Source organism: Coregonus lavaretus, assembly GCF_964263955.1.
Source record: "Coregonus lavaretus genome assembly, chromosome: 39".
NCBI lineage: Eukaryota > Metazoa > Chordata > Actinopteri > Salmoniformes > Salmonidae > Coregonus > Coregonus lavaretus.
The window spans coordinates 13,827,795-13,846,109 of record NC_140026.1 but is presented as its reverse complement, the minus strand read 5'-3'; the positions used below and the strand labels follow the sequence as shown (position 1 = coordinate 13,846,109).

The 18,315-nt window shown below is 39.8% G+C and overlaps 1 protein-coding gene across 1 annotated transcript; it reads left to right on the top strand.

Moving 5' to 3' along the window:
* Nucleotides 1-518: 518 nt before the first annotated feature.
* On the top strand, nucleotides 519-14,375 carry LOC311113154 (interferon-induced very large GTPase 1-like). Its single transcript, XM_084156324.1, has 6 exons — nucleotides 519-729; nucleotides 1,886-1,977; nucleotides 6,412-6,538; nucleotides 7,286-7,543; nucleotides 7,657-7,917; nucleotides 8,036-14,375. Exons 1-6 carry the CDS (start codon nucleotides 645-647, stop codon nucleotides 12,721-12,723), a joined length of 5,511 nt encoding a protein of 1,836 aa, XP_084012450.1. The 5' UTR covers nucleotides 519-644; the 3' UTR covers nucleotides 12,724-14,375.
* The last annotated feature ends 3,940 nt before the right edge of the window (nucleotides 14,376-18,315 follow it).

Below are 18,315 nucleotides of genomic sequence, written 5' to 3'. Positions count from 1 at the left end.
GAAACTGAAATAAAAGTGTACACGGACTGAGCCAAATGATAACCAAGTGATGCTATATACATGTTTATTATTTTTAACGTGAATTACATTCTAATAAAGTGTAGGCTGAAGTTATATGTGAATACAGTGAACTACTGAAAATGTTCAAAATGTGATGGCATGAATGTTGTCAGTCTGGCACAATAGACAGATTCATTCTTATACATGGTTCATCCCAAAATAATTTAGTAGCTGGAACATTTGATTATCCGTTGTCATTTAGCTGCAGTGTGATATACAGGTAAGTCGTGTCTCAAACTTTGCTTATCAAACTGTCTAATAGCTTAAATCACAGGGCAACTTATGCTTTTATCTTTATTTTAACGAAGTGAAAGTTTATACAAACTGTAGGACTACGAAATTGTAAATCTAATATCACATTAGCTTATTATACACTAAGGTGGTTGTAGGCTAATATACTTTTTTCGAAAGCCAATGTTTGATAGGGTAGCCTAATATATATACTTCGTTTTTCTTTTCAGCATTCTCATGATACATTTTTTAAAATTCATTCTATGTGGTGTCTAAATTAGTACAACATTTCACTTTACTGTTTCGTACATATTTGTATTGATGCCCAGTTGTGTGGCAGACATTTTCTGAAAATGAAGTGTCCTCGATGTCACACGCTTTGTGAGGAGGGACAGCCGTTTTGCTTGAGATGCAACCCAATCGTCGAGGAAGAGAGAGGTAGGTAGCCTCGGGCCTTTTTTTAAAAGAGTGATGATGAGTCATGTCGGCTGTAGGGCTATTTTTTTTCAATCATTGACAAAATACACTACAAAATAGAAAACGGTATTCATTCAAACAACAATCTCTTCACTTGCACAAGTAGATTGAATATATTTACAAAAAAGTATATCATAAAAACGTGAAAATTGGCCATTTGATCATTTCATTTTATGAATATGATATTTTACTTGTCTATATCTTATAACATTTTAATTAAATTAATCATAATGAAATCTGTATTGTATTCCCACAAACTACAACCTAGCAAGGGAGTAAAATCTGGTGAAAGGAGTCATTGCCAAAATATTTTCCTTGCAAAGTGATTGGCCCTGTCCACTATTGCCCAGGGATTTTCATGTTAGGTAACTGATAAACTATGCTCTAGGTAGAACCTGTTCTTAGTCTTTGATCTAGGATCAACATAGTCTAACCTTGTTTGGGGGAAAAAACTAATCTGAATCTGACCCTAGATCAGTGTCAAGGGGTGGTCCTCTGTAGCTGAGTTGGTAGATCATGATGCTTGCAATGCCAGGATAGTGGGTTTGATTCCTGGGACCACCCATATGTATGCACGCACGACTGTAAGTCGCTTTGGATAAAAGAGTCTGCTAAATGGCACAATTATTATATACTTATTCCTATCATCTATTGGCCCATTGTCTGTGCATAGGGAGGAGTGGGGGCTGTATCACAAACACTTGTCAGAATGAGGTTTAGTGCTTTCTCTCTTTGGTGAGATATAATTAAGCAATAATGCTTGAGGGAGTGTGGTATATGGCCAATATACCACGGCTAAGGGCTGGTCTTATGCACGATGGAACGAGGAGTGCCTGGATACAGCCCTCAACTGTAGTATATTGGCCATATACCACAACCCCAAGAGGTGCCTTATTGCAATTATAAACTGGTTACCAACGTAATTAGAGCAGTAAAAATAAATGTTTTGTCATACCGTGGCTGTCAGCCAATCAGCATTCAGGGCTCGAACCACCCAGTTTATAATGGAAAATGAAGCATCTGATAATGTTCCCCATCCTTTTGATGTGCTGCAACATGTATTTAATTAGCATTGTAACATAAGCTCATCTAATGTATTATCCCAAACATATTGCAGAGCCAGGCAGTCTGAAAGATGTGACCTATGACCGGGGTAGGAGTGGGGCGGCTGAAGACACCTTGCCAATGGACAGTTCCTCAGATGAAGAGGTAGGGTTTGCTGTTGCTCTTTCACACACAGGTTTTTGCAGACAGAAATGTGTTGTATAACTTATCATACAGAATCAATAACCTTCTCAGCTCAATATAAATATACAGTGCCTTGCAAAAGTATTCATACCCATTCGATTTCTTTACATATTTTAGCAGATGCTGTTATCCAGAGCGACTGCATACATTTTCATACTAGTCCCCCATGGGAATCAAACCCATAACCCTGGCATTACAAGCACCATACTCTACCAACTGAGCCACAAGTGACCTTGCAGGGATTTCTTTACATATTATTGTGTTACAAAGTGGGACTAACATCGATTTAATTGTGCGTTTTTGTCAACAATCTATTCAAAATATTCTGTAATGTGATAACTAAAATGTAGTCGTTTCATAAGTATTCAGTCCCTTAGCCTAAATTAGTTCAAGAGTAAATTTGGCTTAAAAAATAACATCATAAGTGACATGGACTCTCTGTATGAAATAAAAGGGGTTGACATTATTTTGGAACGACTAACCCTTCCTCTGTCCCCCCATACAACATCTGTAAGGCCCCTCAATCAAGTATTAAATTTCAAGCACAGATTCAACTACAAAGACCAGAGAGCTTTTCGAAAGCCTCATAAAGAACGGTAGTGATTGGTGGATGGGTAACAATAACAAATCAGGCATTGAATATCTCTTTAACATTGGTCAAGTTAATAATTATGTTGAGGATTATGTATTAAACCGGCGAGACACATCAAAGATACAGTCGTCCTTCTGAACTGAGCTGTAGGAATGAAATTGCTCAGGGACGTTACCATGAAGCCATTGGTGATTAAAACAGTTACAGAGTTCAATGGCTGTGATGGGAGAAAACTGAGGATGGATCAAAAACACTGTTGTGACTGATGGTGTGAAAAGAAGAATAGACATATACAAAAATATTCCAAAACATGCATCTTGTATGCAACAAGTCACTAAAGTACATTGAACAAAAATATAAACGCAACATGTAGTGTTGGTCCCATGTTTCATGAGCTGAAATAAAAGATGCCAGATGTTTTCCATACGCACAATAAGATTATTTCTCTCAAATTCTGTGCACAAATTTGTTTACATTCCTGTTAGTGAGCATTTATTTCTCCTTTGCCAAGATAATCCATCCACCTAACAGGTGTGGCATATCAAGAAGCTGATTAAACAGCATGATCATTACACAGGTGCACCTTGTGCTGGGGACAATAAAAGGACACTCTAAAATGTGCAGTTTTGCCACACAACACAATGCCACAGATGTCTAAAGTTTTGAGAGAGCGTGCAATTGGCATGCTGACTGCAGGAATGTCCACCAGAGCTGTTGCCAGAAAATTGAATGTTCATTTCGCTACCATAAGCCACCTCCAACATCGTTGTAGAGAATTTGGCAGTACTTCCAACTGACCTCACAACCGCGTGTATGGCATTATGTGGGCGAGCGGTTTGCTGTTACAATGCTGTGAACAGAGTGCCCCATGGTGGCAGTGGGGTTATGGTATGGGCAGGCATAAACTACGGACAACAAACACAATTGCGTTTTATCGATGGCAATTTGAATGCACAGAGATACCGTGACGAGATCCTGAGACCCATTGCCGTGCCATTCATCCACCGCCATCACCTCATGTTTCAGCATGATAATGCACGGCCCCATGTCGCAAGCATCTGTACACAATTCCTGGAAGCTGAAAATATCCCAGTTCTTCCATAGCCTGCATACTCACTATGTCACCCATTGAGCATGTTTGGGATGCTCGGGATCAACGTGTAAGACAGTGTGTTCCAGTTCCCGCCAATATCCAGCAACTTCGCACAGCCGTTGAAGCGGAGTGGGACAACATTCCACAAGCCACAATCAACAGCCTGATCAACTCTATGCGAAGGAGATGTGTCGCACTGGTCACACCAGATACCAGATACTGACTCGTTTTCTGATCCACGCCCCTACCTTTTTTTAAAGGTATCTGTGACCAACAGAAGCATATCTGTATTCCTAGTCATGTGAAATCCATAGATTAGGGCCTAATTTATTTATTTCAAAAGAACAGGCAAAATCCTAGAGGAAAACCTGCTCCAGTCTGCTTTACACCAGACACTGGGAGAGGAATTCACCTTTCAGCAGGACAATAACCTAAAGCACAAGGCCAAATCTACACTGGAGTTGCTTTCCAAGAAGACAGTGAATGTTTCTGAGTGGCCGAGTTACAGTTTTGGCTTATATCTACTTGGAAATCTATGGCAAGACCTGAAAATGTTTGTCTAGCAATTAATTTGACAGAGCTTGAAGAATTTTGAAAATAATAATTGGCAAATGTTGCATGGTCCAGGTGTGGAAAGCTCTTAGAGACTTACCCAGAAAGACTCACAGTTGTAATCGCTGCCAAAGGTGATTCTACCATGTTTTGACTCAGGGGGTTGAATACTTATCTATATTTTATTTATACTGTATATATACACACTACCGGTCAAACGTTTTAGATCACCAACTCATTCAAGGGTTTTTCTTTATTTTTTACTATTTTCTACATTGTAGAATAATAGTGACGACATAGAAACTATGAAATAACACATGGAATCGTAGTCACCAAAAACGTGTTAAACAAATGAACATATATTTTATATTTGAGATTCTTCAAATAGCCACCCTTTGCCTTGATGACAGCTTTGCACACTCTTGGCATTCTCTCAACCAGTTTCATGAGGTAGTCACCTGGAATGCATTTAAATTAACAGGTATTCCTTCTTAGAAGTTAATTTGTGGAATTTCTTTCCTTCTTAATGCGTTTGAGCCAATCAGTTGTGTTGTGACAAGGTGTGTGTGTGTGTGTGGGGGGGGGGGGGGGGGGGGGGGTGTACAGAAGATAGCCCTATTTGGTAAAAGCCCAAGTCCATATTATGGCAAGAACAGCTCAAATAAGCAAAGAGAAACGACAGTCCATCATTACTTTAAGACATGAAGGTCAGTCAATACGGAACATTTCAAGAACTTTGACAGTTTCTTCAAGTGCAGTCGCAAAAACCATCAAGCGCTATGATGAAACTGGCTCTCATGAGGACCGCCACAGGAATGGAAGACCCAGAGTTACCTCTGCTGCAGAGGATAAATTCATTAGAGTTACCAGCCTCAGAAAATGCAGCCCAAATAAATGCTTCACAGAGTTCAAGTAACAGACACATCTCAACATCAACTGTTCAGAGGAGACTGTGTGAATCAGGCCTTCATGGTCGAATTGCTGCAAAAAAAAACAGTACAAAAGGACACCAATAATAAGAAGAGACTTGCTTGGGCCAAGAAACACGAGCAATGGACATTAGACTGGTGGAAATCTGTCCTTTGGTCTGGAGTCCAAATTGGAGATTTTTGGTTCCAACCGTCGTGTCTTTGTGAGACGCGGTGTGGGTGAACGGATGATCTCCGCATGTGTATTTCCCACCATAAAGCATGGAGGAGGAGGTGTTATTGTGTGGGGGTGCTTTGCTGGTGACATTGTCTGTGATTTATGTAGAATTCAAGGCACACTTAACCAGCATGGCTACCACAGCATTCTGCAGCGATACGCCATCCCATCTGGTTTGGGCTTAGTGGGATTATCATTTGTTTTTCAACAGGACAATGACCCAACACACCTCCAAGCTGTGTAAGGGCTATTTTACCAAGAAGGAGAGTGATGGAGTGCTGCATCAGATGACCTGGCCTCCACAGTCCCCCAACCTTAACCAGATTGAGATGGTTTGGGATGAGTGGGACCGCATAGTGAAGGATAAGCAGCCAACAAGTGCTCAGCATATGTGGCAACTCCTTCAAGACTGTTGGAAAAGCATTCCAGGTGGAGCTGGTTGTAAGAATGCCAAGAGTTTGCAAAGCTGTCATCAAGGCAAAGGGTGGCTATTTGAAGAATCTCAAATATAAAATATATTTTGATTTGTTTAACACTTTTTTGGTTAGAACATGATTCCATATGTGTTATTTCATAGTTTAGATGTCTTCACTATTATTATACAATGTAGAAAATAGTACAAATAAAGAAAAACCCTTGAATGAGTAGTTGTTCTAAAACTTTTGACCGGCAGTGTATATATATATATTGATTTATTATTACTTTGTATTTATTTTTTTACAAATGTTAAACATTTACTTTCACTTTGACATTACAGAGTATTTTGTGTAGATCGTTGACAAAAAATGACAATTAAATTAATTTTAATCCCACTTTGTAACATATTAAAATGGGGAAGAAGCCAAGGGGTGTGAATACTTTCTGTAGTTGTCCTTAAAATGTGTCCTCTTTTATTAAGCAAATTGCTTTGCAATTTGCAATGTGGGGAAACATTTAAATCATTCAGTTGACTGAAATTTCAAAGGATAAAACCTTTCATTCTAGCTGTAAACATTTTTCTTTTCATTTGAAGGACTTTCATGATGCAAGTGATCAATTCCTTGACTTATACCTTGGGGAAGATGAGGACACATCTCAGAGAGTACAAGCTGACGGTCTGGACGCAGAGCCAGCTCAACATATGGATGCTGCTGTAGAAGGTGCTTCAATAATATTAGAGGAATGTATATAATTTACATATACTGAATCTCTGTTATTGGCAACCTTAGAGTATACTTTATAATTTCATAAAATCAATATCAGTTTCTTTCCATTCACATGAAAACACTGCATCTGTATGCATATTTGGGAGTTGTAATTATATTGTGTTGTTGTAACCAGTGGTGTAGTTGAGAATAAACGCGCATAAATTATTTTTATTTTGTGCAGGAGTTTAACCACCTATGACGGAAAAGTGCATTGAAAATATAGGGAGCATTACTTTATTCACTGCGAACAGCCATAAGCAGTTACCCACCAATTTCTTTGGTTGTATTTGTTAATAACCATCACAGGTTGTATCCGTTTTTCACTACTAGCATAACAACAGTAGGGATGATGCAGTATAATAGCATTTATTTATAACCTTTTCATGCCTGAAAAGACAGTTGTGTTTGTATAGTCACTTGTTTTATTAAATCAAGAATTTCAAATGTCATGGTATATCCCTGTGTGTAACAATGGCACGATGATAATATAATTATTTCTAATAAAACAAAGCTTTTACATTGTTATAATAGGCCTACAATTCATTTTCTCCAAAAATGAACATTCACACAAGTAATCGAATACTAACGTCCATTCGGATATTCAAATATTTGAATAACTGTGCCAATCCCTAGCTGCTACAACTCTTTTCCCAGAGATTAAACATTATTAATAACATAACTTTTTGCTCTCTTCCACAGAGCTTTCCTCCCCTGGAAATATAACAGTTCACTATGTTGGTAGTGACTCTGTTTCTCTGAGCTGGCTTCCTTTTGATCAGGCACAGAGGTACGAATTGACCTACTCCTGCGACACCCAGAGAGAGATCCTGTCCATCCAAGGCTCCAACAGCACAGAGGTGGAAGGCCTGGACCCGGGGACAGAGTACACTTTCAGCGTCACATCGTTCACTGACGATAGGAATCAGAGAGCGTCGGTCACATTGTCCATGTATACAAGTAAGTGCTTTGATTCAAACATGACCTGCTGCATTACAGGGAGAATAATGTTTCACTTGTGTTTTCATTATTCCAGTTATAATTGATTGGGTCCTTTTTTGTCCTTTTTGCAGAACCTGTGCCACCCGAAAAGATAAAGATAGATAATGTCAGCAGTGAATCAGTGTCTCTGAGTTGGGACAAACCGGTTGGTGTCATTAAGGCATGTCTCGTGACCTGTTCCTGTGACGGAGAGGAAGTCCAGAAGATAACAACAGAATCCAACACCCTGACAATTTCCAGTCTGATTCCAGGTGTCAAGTACTCCTTCCACGTTTCTATGGTGCTGAAGAACGGGACCCAAAGCAAGTCGGCTGTGACATATGCCCGCACAAGTGAGTGTATTAAGAATTTTACATTTTCCCTGTGTGACTGTGACAGGAGGATGTTTTCCAATGGATTGATTGACAACCAAGGAGGTCAAATCTGAAACTGTTCTATTTTCGTCTACAGAAACCCACCTGGAGAGCTTGCTGCTGGACCTGGGGTTGGAACAACACTACACAGAGAAACTCACCCTGAGCACCGTGCTGCAGATCGATGAGAAGACCGTCACTGATGAACCTGCTCAGACTCTCTCAGCCCTGCCATGGATTTTCCTAAAAAGGTTAATGATGGTTAATGTAACTGCTAGAAGTGTGAAATGCACCACATCAGGAGGCGAGGCAAGTTGTGATTCTTCATTTTGCAACATAGACCTAGATCTGGAGAATCTTGTTGATAACCTGGACTCTAGTAATATGGTAAACCCCTTAGACATTGTTACTGCTCTCTTTCTGTGCTCTAACAGTTTTCTGCAGCAAGAGATGGTCATGAAAATGTCAATGTGTCAGTTTTCTGTGCCCCTGCTTCTCCCCAATTGTGAGACAGAACAGTGTATGCTCATGCTTTGGGCAATGCGAGACATTGTCAAAAAGTTTAGACCTCATTCATTGGCAGACCCAAGAGGATTTGTTGAAGACAGGATTGTTTTCTCTGACCTCCCTATGGTCTCTTTTGTCAGATTGGGTGAGTGCTCTCTGTCTAAGTCACAGATTCTTAACAAGCTACTGAGTAATCCCCAACAGTATCACGACACGTTTGTCCACCACAACATGGAATGCGGTGATAGTCCAAGGAGGATATCAAATGGATTGGTTGAAATATGCTGGTACCTCCCAAGTGGGAAAAAAAACATTGATATTTTTGGTGAAGCTGTTGCTGTAACCAATCTGAGAGGGGACATCAGTTCTTTTGAAACACAATATTCCTTTCTTTGCCAGACCTCTGCAGCAGTCTTTGTATTCTTTGACAACCTGGACACCAAGTACAAGCTACTGACCAGCCAACACACCAAGGCACAGCTGTTTCTAGTGGGTAACCCACAGAGCAAGAGCTTCAGCATTGATGCTTTAAAGAAAACAGCAGCAGAGTTGAACTTGAAGAAAAGCAACGTCATCCTGAAAACCAAACAGATGAATGATGCAGACTTTGTGAAGAACCTGCGAAACACAGTTGGTGAGGTGATCAAGAGTTCAAAGTCCAGAATGCCATTGGAGCAGATGGTTGAAGTGGCACACGAGCTTGGGATTTTGGTTGATGAGGACTGCCAAGAATGTCAGAGTGCCAAGCAAAATGCGGATGCAATCACGTCAAAAATTCATGACACACCACAGTATAAGGAAAGACAGCTTCCCTTGCAAGGACAGATCTGGAAGGAGCTGGCACGTCTAGAGAAGGAGGAATGCAGACTGCAGAAAGCTGGCGACAAGAACATTGAGACGTACAAAAGTGAACTCCAAACAGAAAAAAGACAACTTAGGGAACAGCAAAGGAGGTATGACATGTCAGAGGCAATGACCTGCTTCATAAATGCAATATCAAGCACAGGACTAGAGAGGTCCTACTTCTTGAAATGGATGCGTATGAATCTGGACAATCTGTCTCGTAAAAACCTTTCTGGCCTTAGGGAGCTGTACAAAGAAAAGTCTCAGAACACATCTGAAAACAAAGAAGAAATTGCATACCTTGATAAACAGATTTCAAACAGTTCTTTAGGAACGGAACATTTCCTACGGGAAATGGGTCAACTGTACGAATCTGCGGTCTTACTGAGCGAAACTGAAGAGTCAAGGCAACAACTGCAGCATTTGCCCAAACTATGTGCTGAGTTGCTTCTGGATGGGTTTCCTCTGGAGCTGGTGGATGGAGATGCGTCCAACATACCTCTGAGATGGGTGAGTGATGTGCTGCATCAGCTCAATGTCTTGGTGCAGCCAAAGAACAAGATCCTGGTGGTAACCGTTCTAGGTGTTCAAAGCACGGGAAAGTCCACTCTACTGAATACTATGTTTGGAGTGCAGTTCGCAGTCAGTAGTGGCAGATGCACAAGAGGGGCCTTCATGCTTCTCATCAAAGTCAAAGACGACTTCAAGAAAGAGCTGAACTGCGACTTTGTAGTGATCATCGACACAGAAGGACTGAAGTCTCCAGAGCTGGCACAGCTGGATGACAGCTATGAGCACGACAATGAGCTAGCCACACTAGTTGTCGGGCTGAGTGATGTCACAATAATAAACATTGCCATGGAGAACTCAACCGAGATGAAGGACATCCTTCAAATTGTTGTCCATGCTTTTCTCCGGATGAAAGAGGTGGGAAAGAAGCCCAAGTGTCAGTTTGTCCACCAGAATGTGGCAGATGTCTCGGCACACGACAAGAACATGAGAGACCGGAAACTACTGTTGGAGCAATTGAACGAGATGACCCAGGCAGCAGCCAGCATGGAAAGCAAAGAAGAGAACAAGATCTTCACAGATGTAATGGAATACAACCCAGAGACTGGTAACTGGTACATCCCTGGACTTTGGCACGGTAGCCCTCCAATGGCACCTGTCAACGCTGGGTACAGTGAGTCCGTCTACGAGTTTAAAAAAAACATGATTGAAGTTTTGGAGAAATGTGAGGCCTCTGGAAACAACATAACAGAGTTTCTGGAGTGGACAAAAAGCTTGTGGAATGCTGTGAAGTATGAAAACTTCATTTTCAGCTTCAGAAACAGTCTAGTGGCTGATGCCTACATGAAGCTGTGCACTGAGTTCCACAAATGGGAATGGTCATTCAAAAAGCACATGTACACTTGGGTAACAAATGCTGAAACAAGGATCTCCAACTTTGGGACAATCACTGTGAAATCTGAGGCATCAGACATGAAAGACTTGATTGGCAAATTGAAAAACAAAGCTTTGCTTGAGCTTTCCAAATGGGAGAAGACCATTCTTGACAACTTGACAAAGTATTATGAACAAACAGAAGGCCATGTGCATCTAGTGGAGGGATACAGAGAGGTCTTCTCCAACAGTGCAAAAAGCCTTCGACGAGAAATGGAGAACTCTGTGCTGAATCAACTTGAAGCAGCTGCTGAGATCAGACAGGGAATGAACAATCTGGACACAATAAAGAAGACCCACACAGCAAGACTGGAAGAGAATGTGCTGGAATTAATTGATGAATGCAGGAAGAGCAAATCTGAGAAATCGGATAGGGAGCTAGAGAGAGATTTTGATCAGATGTGGAAAGAAACTGTGCGGAAGTTGTCCTTCAAAGGATTGAAGAATGAAAACATTTGTGGAAAGATTTTTCGCCAGCTCCGTTCAAACCTGATCCGGAAGGGAAGTTCTGTGAATGAAATGATAGCTGGAGTAAGGCTGGAACAATTTGGAAAAGAGCCATTCAAAGTCCCTTCTGATGGGTTTATAAGGAAAATAAAACAATGGTTTCACTTGGATGAACACACACAGAAAACCCAGTTGATGGCTGACAACCTCATAGAGACTTGCAGACAATTTGTGTTGGAGAAGGTGGAAAGGAAAACAGATTATCATGATAATTATATTCTGGAAATCCTAAACATGATTGATGAACAATTAAAAGCCAGCAAAGATCTTGAGACTGATGTCAAATTTGAAGTCTTACTAAAACTACATATCTGTGGAACTGCAGCCAGGGAATTTCAGAAAATGCATGATCATTTCATACAAGTCAATGACCCACGCCGATGCCTTGATCTGTACAAAGACAAGTACTGCTCTGACTTCAAGGACTTGTTCAATGAACGAGACCAGTGTCAGAAAAAAGCAGAAGAATTCACCTGCCTCTGCCTCAGACCTGCACTGGAAGAAAGTGTTGCCCATTCCTTGGGTCCAGATATCGTTGATGAAATGCTGACAGGAGAAAATGCCCTTCAATTCAGCACTCGTGCATTTTTCCAGTACTCAATCTTGAAACATTTGCTTTCAGAATTCAACTTTGAGAACTATGACAGCTACATTTGTTCGTATGAAAAGTTTGTCAAGAATTGGATATTTGGTCAAATCAAGGAGCGCTTTTCAAAGGGGCAAAAAATGTTTCAGTTGGAAGACAAACATCTGAAAGCAATCGTCAAGAAAATAACAGATGCCATAACAAAGGCCCAAACCAACAAAAACAGCAACTTTGAGAAATTAATTCAGAACATTTGCAGGGAGCTTGGAGATACACTGGTCATTCCCAAGGATGCTCTGAGTGCCTTCATGATCCTCAATAATGCTGAACAAGAGCAGTTTGCCCACTGTCTCAAAACATCTGTTGAAGAAATGGAAAAATCTCTGAGGATCAAGTTCCAAGAGGGAGTGGATGCACAGAGGAAACTAGAACAATTGAGGATTAAACCACAGAATGTTCTTTTCAAAAGAGTGTTTGGCTGCGGGAAGCAGTGTCCATTCTGCAAGGCACCGTGCGAGGCAGGAGGAGAGGCCCACACAGACCACTGTGCCTCAATACACAGACCACAGGGTCTGGGCCAGTACAGGTTTGAGCACTCAAGGAAACTCGTGACTGATATCTGCTCCTCCTCTGTGTTCAGTGAGCAAAAATTCATATGCTACGAGACGAATCAAACATACCATCCTTACAAAAAGTACAGAGACATTTTCCCTAACTGGCATATCCCGGCCGATCCCAGCATCGAGGCATCAGACTACTGGAAATATGTGATGGCAAAATTCAATAAGGAATTTGCCAAAAAGTATGACGCACTCCCAGCAATAACACCACCTGCCTGGAAATTGATCACAAAGGAACAGGCAGAAAAAAGCCTCAAAGAGTCTTTTAGCATCAATTGAGAGCCTCTACCTCAAAGAGGAATTGTAATATAAGGAACAATGATTTGTCGGGCCATAGTCTAACAAAAGACATTACCTGCAAGAATAAATGTCAGATTTAATGTCAGATTTCAAATATGAATGATTCTAAATCTGTTTATGTACATTTTCACAATCAAGACGTGGTCCTTGCCATCTGCTTCATGAGCAGAATATTCTGTAAAATGAAGAGCCATGGAATGGGGGCTGGAATGATAATCTGTTATACACTGTGCCACTACTTGTCACTTACTCTGTTTTTGCATCACTTGAAAGAAATTCGCAAAAAGATACATCAGTCCTTGAACTTGATGTGTCTACTTGGTAGGCACTGACAACAATCAATGAGGAATCTGTTTTCCAATGCTTTAAAGGGGCAATCAGCAGTTGCTTCATCCATTTTTGGACTTATAAATTAATCATCATATGTACCCATTGATTCTTGAAGAATATATAGTAACTTATGTCTCATGAGTTTAGTTCAACTGTCGTACCCCATCAGAACCCCAAATATAATCTTGTTTTACTCCAACATTTGTAAACAAAGAAAATGTAAAGAAACACTAAATAGCCTCAAACATGGTTAAAACTATCATTTTGATATCATGGATGGTCATCCATAGCTCTTTCTATGAATTTGAGAGTGGGTACATTTCTCCAGCCCCATCCCTCAGCTTTTTACCAAACCAGGGGCGGGGAGTTCCTTTGTTATTGTTTTTACTGCTGATTGCCACTTTAAACTGCAGAATATTGCCTCTTGAAGTCAACACATTTTTTGGAGAATCTGCCACATTACAATAATGGTTATTTTTACAGAGAATATTTCTTATCTAATTTTTTGGGGTATGATTTACTAGCAGTCATTTATTGTTTGGGTTCTTATGTGGAGAATTTCATTTATATTTCATTTTTCTGTAACATTCATTGGGTTTGGTAAAATCAAGCATTGGTCTGACCTTTTTTTACTTACACTTACTGTAAGTGATTCAGGAAAGTGTTGAGAAACAATTATGTTTGAAAATTGTGGTGTTCTCTGAGACTAAAATTAATTTTCAAAACATTTTACTTTCCAAAGAGACTTTGAGATTAAATATTATATTGCGTTACTGTCCCTGTGAAATATCAGTACTATTGTAGTAGCTTAATATTTAGATTAGATTGTGTACTTACTTACAATACTGTAACCTGAAGTACACACACAATCATATTGATGCCTCTCACTGTATAAGTAGTTCCCACCAAATATATTCCATAAACAACTAATCACTTTCTTATATAATATATCAATGAAAAATAATCTTAACAGTTTGTCATTGAACTGGTCCAGTTTGTTGATGAAGAGTTGCAGTCAACACTGGTTATGAATGTCTTTAAAACAAAGTAGGCTACACCAACTGTAGTAAAAGTTATATGTCAAATGTATTCAATGATTATATATTTAGAGAAAAATTGCTTCCATTGAATATAACACAAAAGCCGATGTAATAAATGTACTGGACTACCAGTTGAAAATGTAAAAATCAGGTTGCTTGTTATTGCATTGGTAGCACAAACAACATTGCTCAGTCATGAGAGAATGAAAACAGAAGGCTGACAACTTGAGTTTCATTGCTCAAACGTATGTTGTACCCTTGTCAAATTAGCTTCAAATGTTTTTACATTTAAATAAACCATTACCTTCAGAAATATATTGGATATACTTTGGATGTTTTTTGTTGATTTTCTTGTTGTTGGTTCGTTTCTTTTAATGGCCGAAGTAAAATGCTTTCTGGTTCAGATTCAGAGCAAGAGGTTAGAAATGGTATGCATTAAGGTTAGATTGGCAACCTTAGGTTTACAGTGCATCTGGTTGGATATGCCGGCTAAGATTTACAATGCATTACAGTGCATATGCTTTGATCACAGCTCACTGAGGGCAGTGAGACGAAGGGTGACCATTATCCCTCTGCTTCACCATGAAGGCCAAGGGGTCTCCTAGGGGCCGGCCCATCCGGATATGAGCTATGTTGAGGGCGTTGTGGGACGTATAGAGGTCAGAAAGGTCAGAGTTCATCCCAGAGGAGACGTACTCCCCACAGGTGGGGAACCCCAGTCCTGGGGCGCAGTCGACCTTGTAGGAGTAGTACACTGTTAAAATGTAACACTAAAACTAGTGGCAACTGAGCTGTCACCACCTTAAAAGGAGACGAAACCTTAATTTGAAGTATTGAAACACATGGTTGTGAGGATATTGGGGCAGATTTAAGATGTACTGAAACATTCATCCTGAGGTGTTCTCAACATGGTGTGTTGTAACACCACACAATCAAGAGTTGTGCAACCCCTTGCCAGAGTCTGGGAGCACAAACCCGGAAAAGGTTGAAAAAACCTGGTGTTTCGAGTCCTGTGTAGTGCAGAATTAGATACCTTCTTCTGGAGTTTCCAAATACTCTAAATGGGAGTCCCTCCTCTTATTGTACATTCCCTACTCTTATATGGTGTGTTTATAAACTCCTCATTGTGTCACGTTCGTTGAAGGACGGGTCAGACCAAGGCGCAGCGTGATATGCGTACATGTTTATTTAAACTATTAAACACCATGACAAAACAACAACGGAAACGAAACGTGAAGTCCAAGGTAGAACACACAACATACCTTACAAGGAACAAGTTCCCACAACTAGACAGTGCCAAAAGGCTGCCTAAGTATGGTCCCCAATCAGAGACAACGAGCGACAGCTGCCTCTGATTGGGAACCACACCGGCCAACATAGAAATACACATACTAGATAATAAACATAGAAAACGCACAACAAAGAATATACACACCCTGACTCAACATTTAAGCGTCCCCTGAGTCAGGGCGTGACACATTGGTAATTCCAAAAAGTCTAATGTACCGTAGTATGCTCAAACAAAGGACACAAGAAAATATAGTTTTGTGAAAACATAAATTAATAAATGTGTCCAGGATAATAATTCATGAGTACAAAATCACTTTTTCAAGAAATTATTTTGAAGCTTCAAATGCTTTTCTTTGCAAATTATCAAATGACAAAAAATGAACAGGTCTTTCACATTTGTATATTGATATGTAAGGTATTTATCATATTAATATTCTTCTAAATCAACAGAAATATGGCATTATATTTCACACTCATGGTAAATAAATACAGGCAATGACTGCTAATGTTAGCAGTAGCACTTACACAAAACTTGTTAGCAGTAGCGAGAAGGGCTTTCCAAGAAAAACTTCCAATAGGACTAATTTGAGGCAGAAAGGAGTTGGAGCACTCAACAAAGGTTGCGATTGATTGATTTAGCTAACTTTAATCCATTGTACAGGACGAGAACAGGTAACTGACGTTTCGACGTCAAGCTGACGTCTTCCTCAGAGTGACCTGACCGTTGCACTTAGCTCTTTATTATAGCCTAGTGGCCCATTGAGACACAACAATGTAAGAAAATAATATTAACGTGATTCAAGGTAAATGGCAAATTATAGCACAAAGTAATACTAATAAGAAAAATCATGTGTCTCGTTAGGCAACAACATTATAGAAACGGGGACTGTGAAAAATCATTGTTTAGCCCCTTAGGATCCACGGTGTCTAACGGGTACTCCCAGAATGCCTCTTTTTGTTTTACTTTAAGTAAGATGTCACCTCCTCTTGGTGAAATGTGGACGTGTTCTATGGCTACAATGCGCAGGGAGGAAGGTGAGCCATGGTTGGCTTCGATGCAGTGGCGCGCAATATGAATGAGGTCCTTGTTTTTAGTACGAATAGCAGCCGTATGTTCTGTTAGCAGTAGAACTTAGACAAACTTCAGCCCAGGGCTCAATATCATCTACCAGTCATCCATTATGCTAATGTATCTGACCTGAGTCTTTATATTCAGATGATGGTACATGGCATGGAAGGTTGTTCAGATGGATTGAATCACAGTACAGTTGAGTTAGATGATATGATTGACAGTTGACAGTTCAGTTGGCATTAGTCTGTGATTCTTGTCTTGATTGGCTTTGGTTAGGATTGGTCAGCCAGTGGGTAACGTAGTATGTATATATGTATGTATGGTTTTCTGCAGGGAGACAGAGAAATAGATAATAATAACAAACAATAATGATAGTACATGAGTGCATAATTATGCTATAATATTAAGAAATTGCAATATGAGTATACAATTTGTTGGAGCCAATTTGGGTGTATCTTGTATTATGGTCATATTCGGGCAATTACACTCCAGACCATTAGGTAGAGATAAATGGTGGTGGTAAACACACATTAGGTGATCTATAAACACACAGGTGTTTGAACGTGGATGGTGGGAGAGCTCACGGTTCTTACCGCAATCAAACCAATGCAAATGAACGCAAGAAAACGCAAGAAACGCCAAACAAGATACAAAGGATTGCTACAGTCAACTCTACGGATCAACATTCATTCATTCAAGGTAACCACTATTGCTACGTTTGAGGCGCGTAAAGAACAAGTCTAATTGCTACCTTCCACTCACCTAGTGACATTGGCTACTTAGAAATCTTATATTTTTCCAAAGCAGATCGTCATAACACAATTATTAAACATTAATAGAAATATGCAAAATGCCTACATGATTAAGCTATGCAAATATAGCAACAAGATAACCATATGAATGTCAAAAGTAGTATGCAATAACATGTGGCGTGGTAGGCCAATGCTAGAACTGGCTAATTTGGCAGTGGTATTTAGTGTAGCATATAACATGTGGGTCACACATCAAACAATAGATAAAGCTCACAAAGGTAGTAGGCAAACAAGCCAGCAATATTAACTAAATCAGGCCTTAATTTGTATAAAAAACAACTGAACGAAAGGGGCAAACCTTGACGTGTCAATTAATAACTACATATAGCATCATGAAAACTGATTAATGAATCAAAATGGCTGTTTGACTATTAGCATTAACGGCCGAAATGCTACACAAAACAAAACGCTCAAACTATGTGCTGACTGAATTCCTTTTTCTTTTTCCTTCTTCAATGTGGTAACATTGTGTTCTCACGTTTTCATTGACACATACTTTCTTGGATTGTTTTGGAGAGTTTCATCTGCCCGTTTGGTGTGCTCTCACCCAGAGGCGTCATGCCCATAGGGGGTACAAGGGCATGTGCCCCCTTAGATTTGTCCTGTTTAAAAAAAAAATTGTAAAACATATGTACGAGTGACATATCAGACAACTGCAACCTGAAAATGTTTACAATCTTGTGGCTAGCAATTAGCAACTAATGTCAGCTAAGCTTAGCTAGAAATGTTCAGACCAAAACCAACCACCTGATAACTTTAGCAGCTCGATTTTGGCTAGCTAATAAAATGTATGTTTTAGTTATACATTTTGTAGTTATCTAATTATAGGCCGAACATTTCCTTACCCCACTGAAGTTATTTATGTTCCTTCATGGATGTCCTCTGTTCACAAAGTACAATGTGAATCACCCATGCATTCTAGGCACTACTACTACTACTACTACTACTACTACTACTACTACTACTACTACTACTACTACTACTACTACTACTACTACTACTACTTGTTTACTTCTGGGTGCATGAC

What these genes read in the sequence shown, in the direction of transcription:
- LOC311113154 (XM_084156324.1), top strand. Translation starts at nt 645, where the DNA reads ATGAAGTGTCCTCGATGTCACACGCTTTGTGAGGAGGGACAGCCGTTT. An exon ending in TATGGATGCTGCTGTAGAAG is followed by an intron (nt 6,539 to 7,285) that starts GTGCTTCAATAA and finishes TCTCTTCCACAG; the next exon opens with AGCTTTCCTCCCCTGGAAAT. An exon ending in CACATTGTCCATGTATACAA is followed by an intron (nt 7,544 to 7,656) that starts GTAAGTGCTTTG and finishes TCCTTTTTGCAG; the next exon opens with AACCTGTGCCACCCGAAAAG.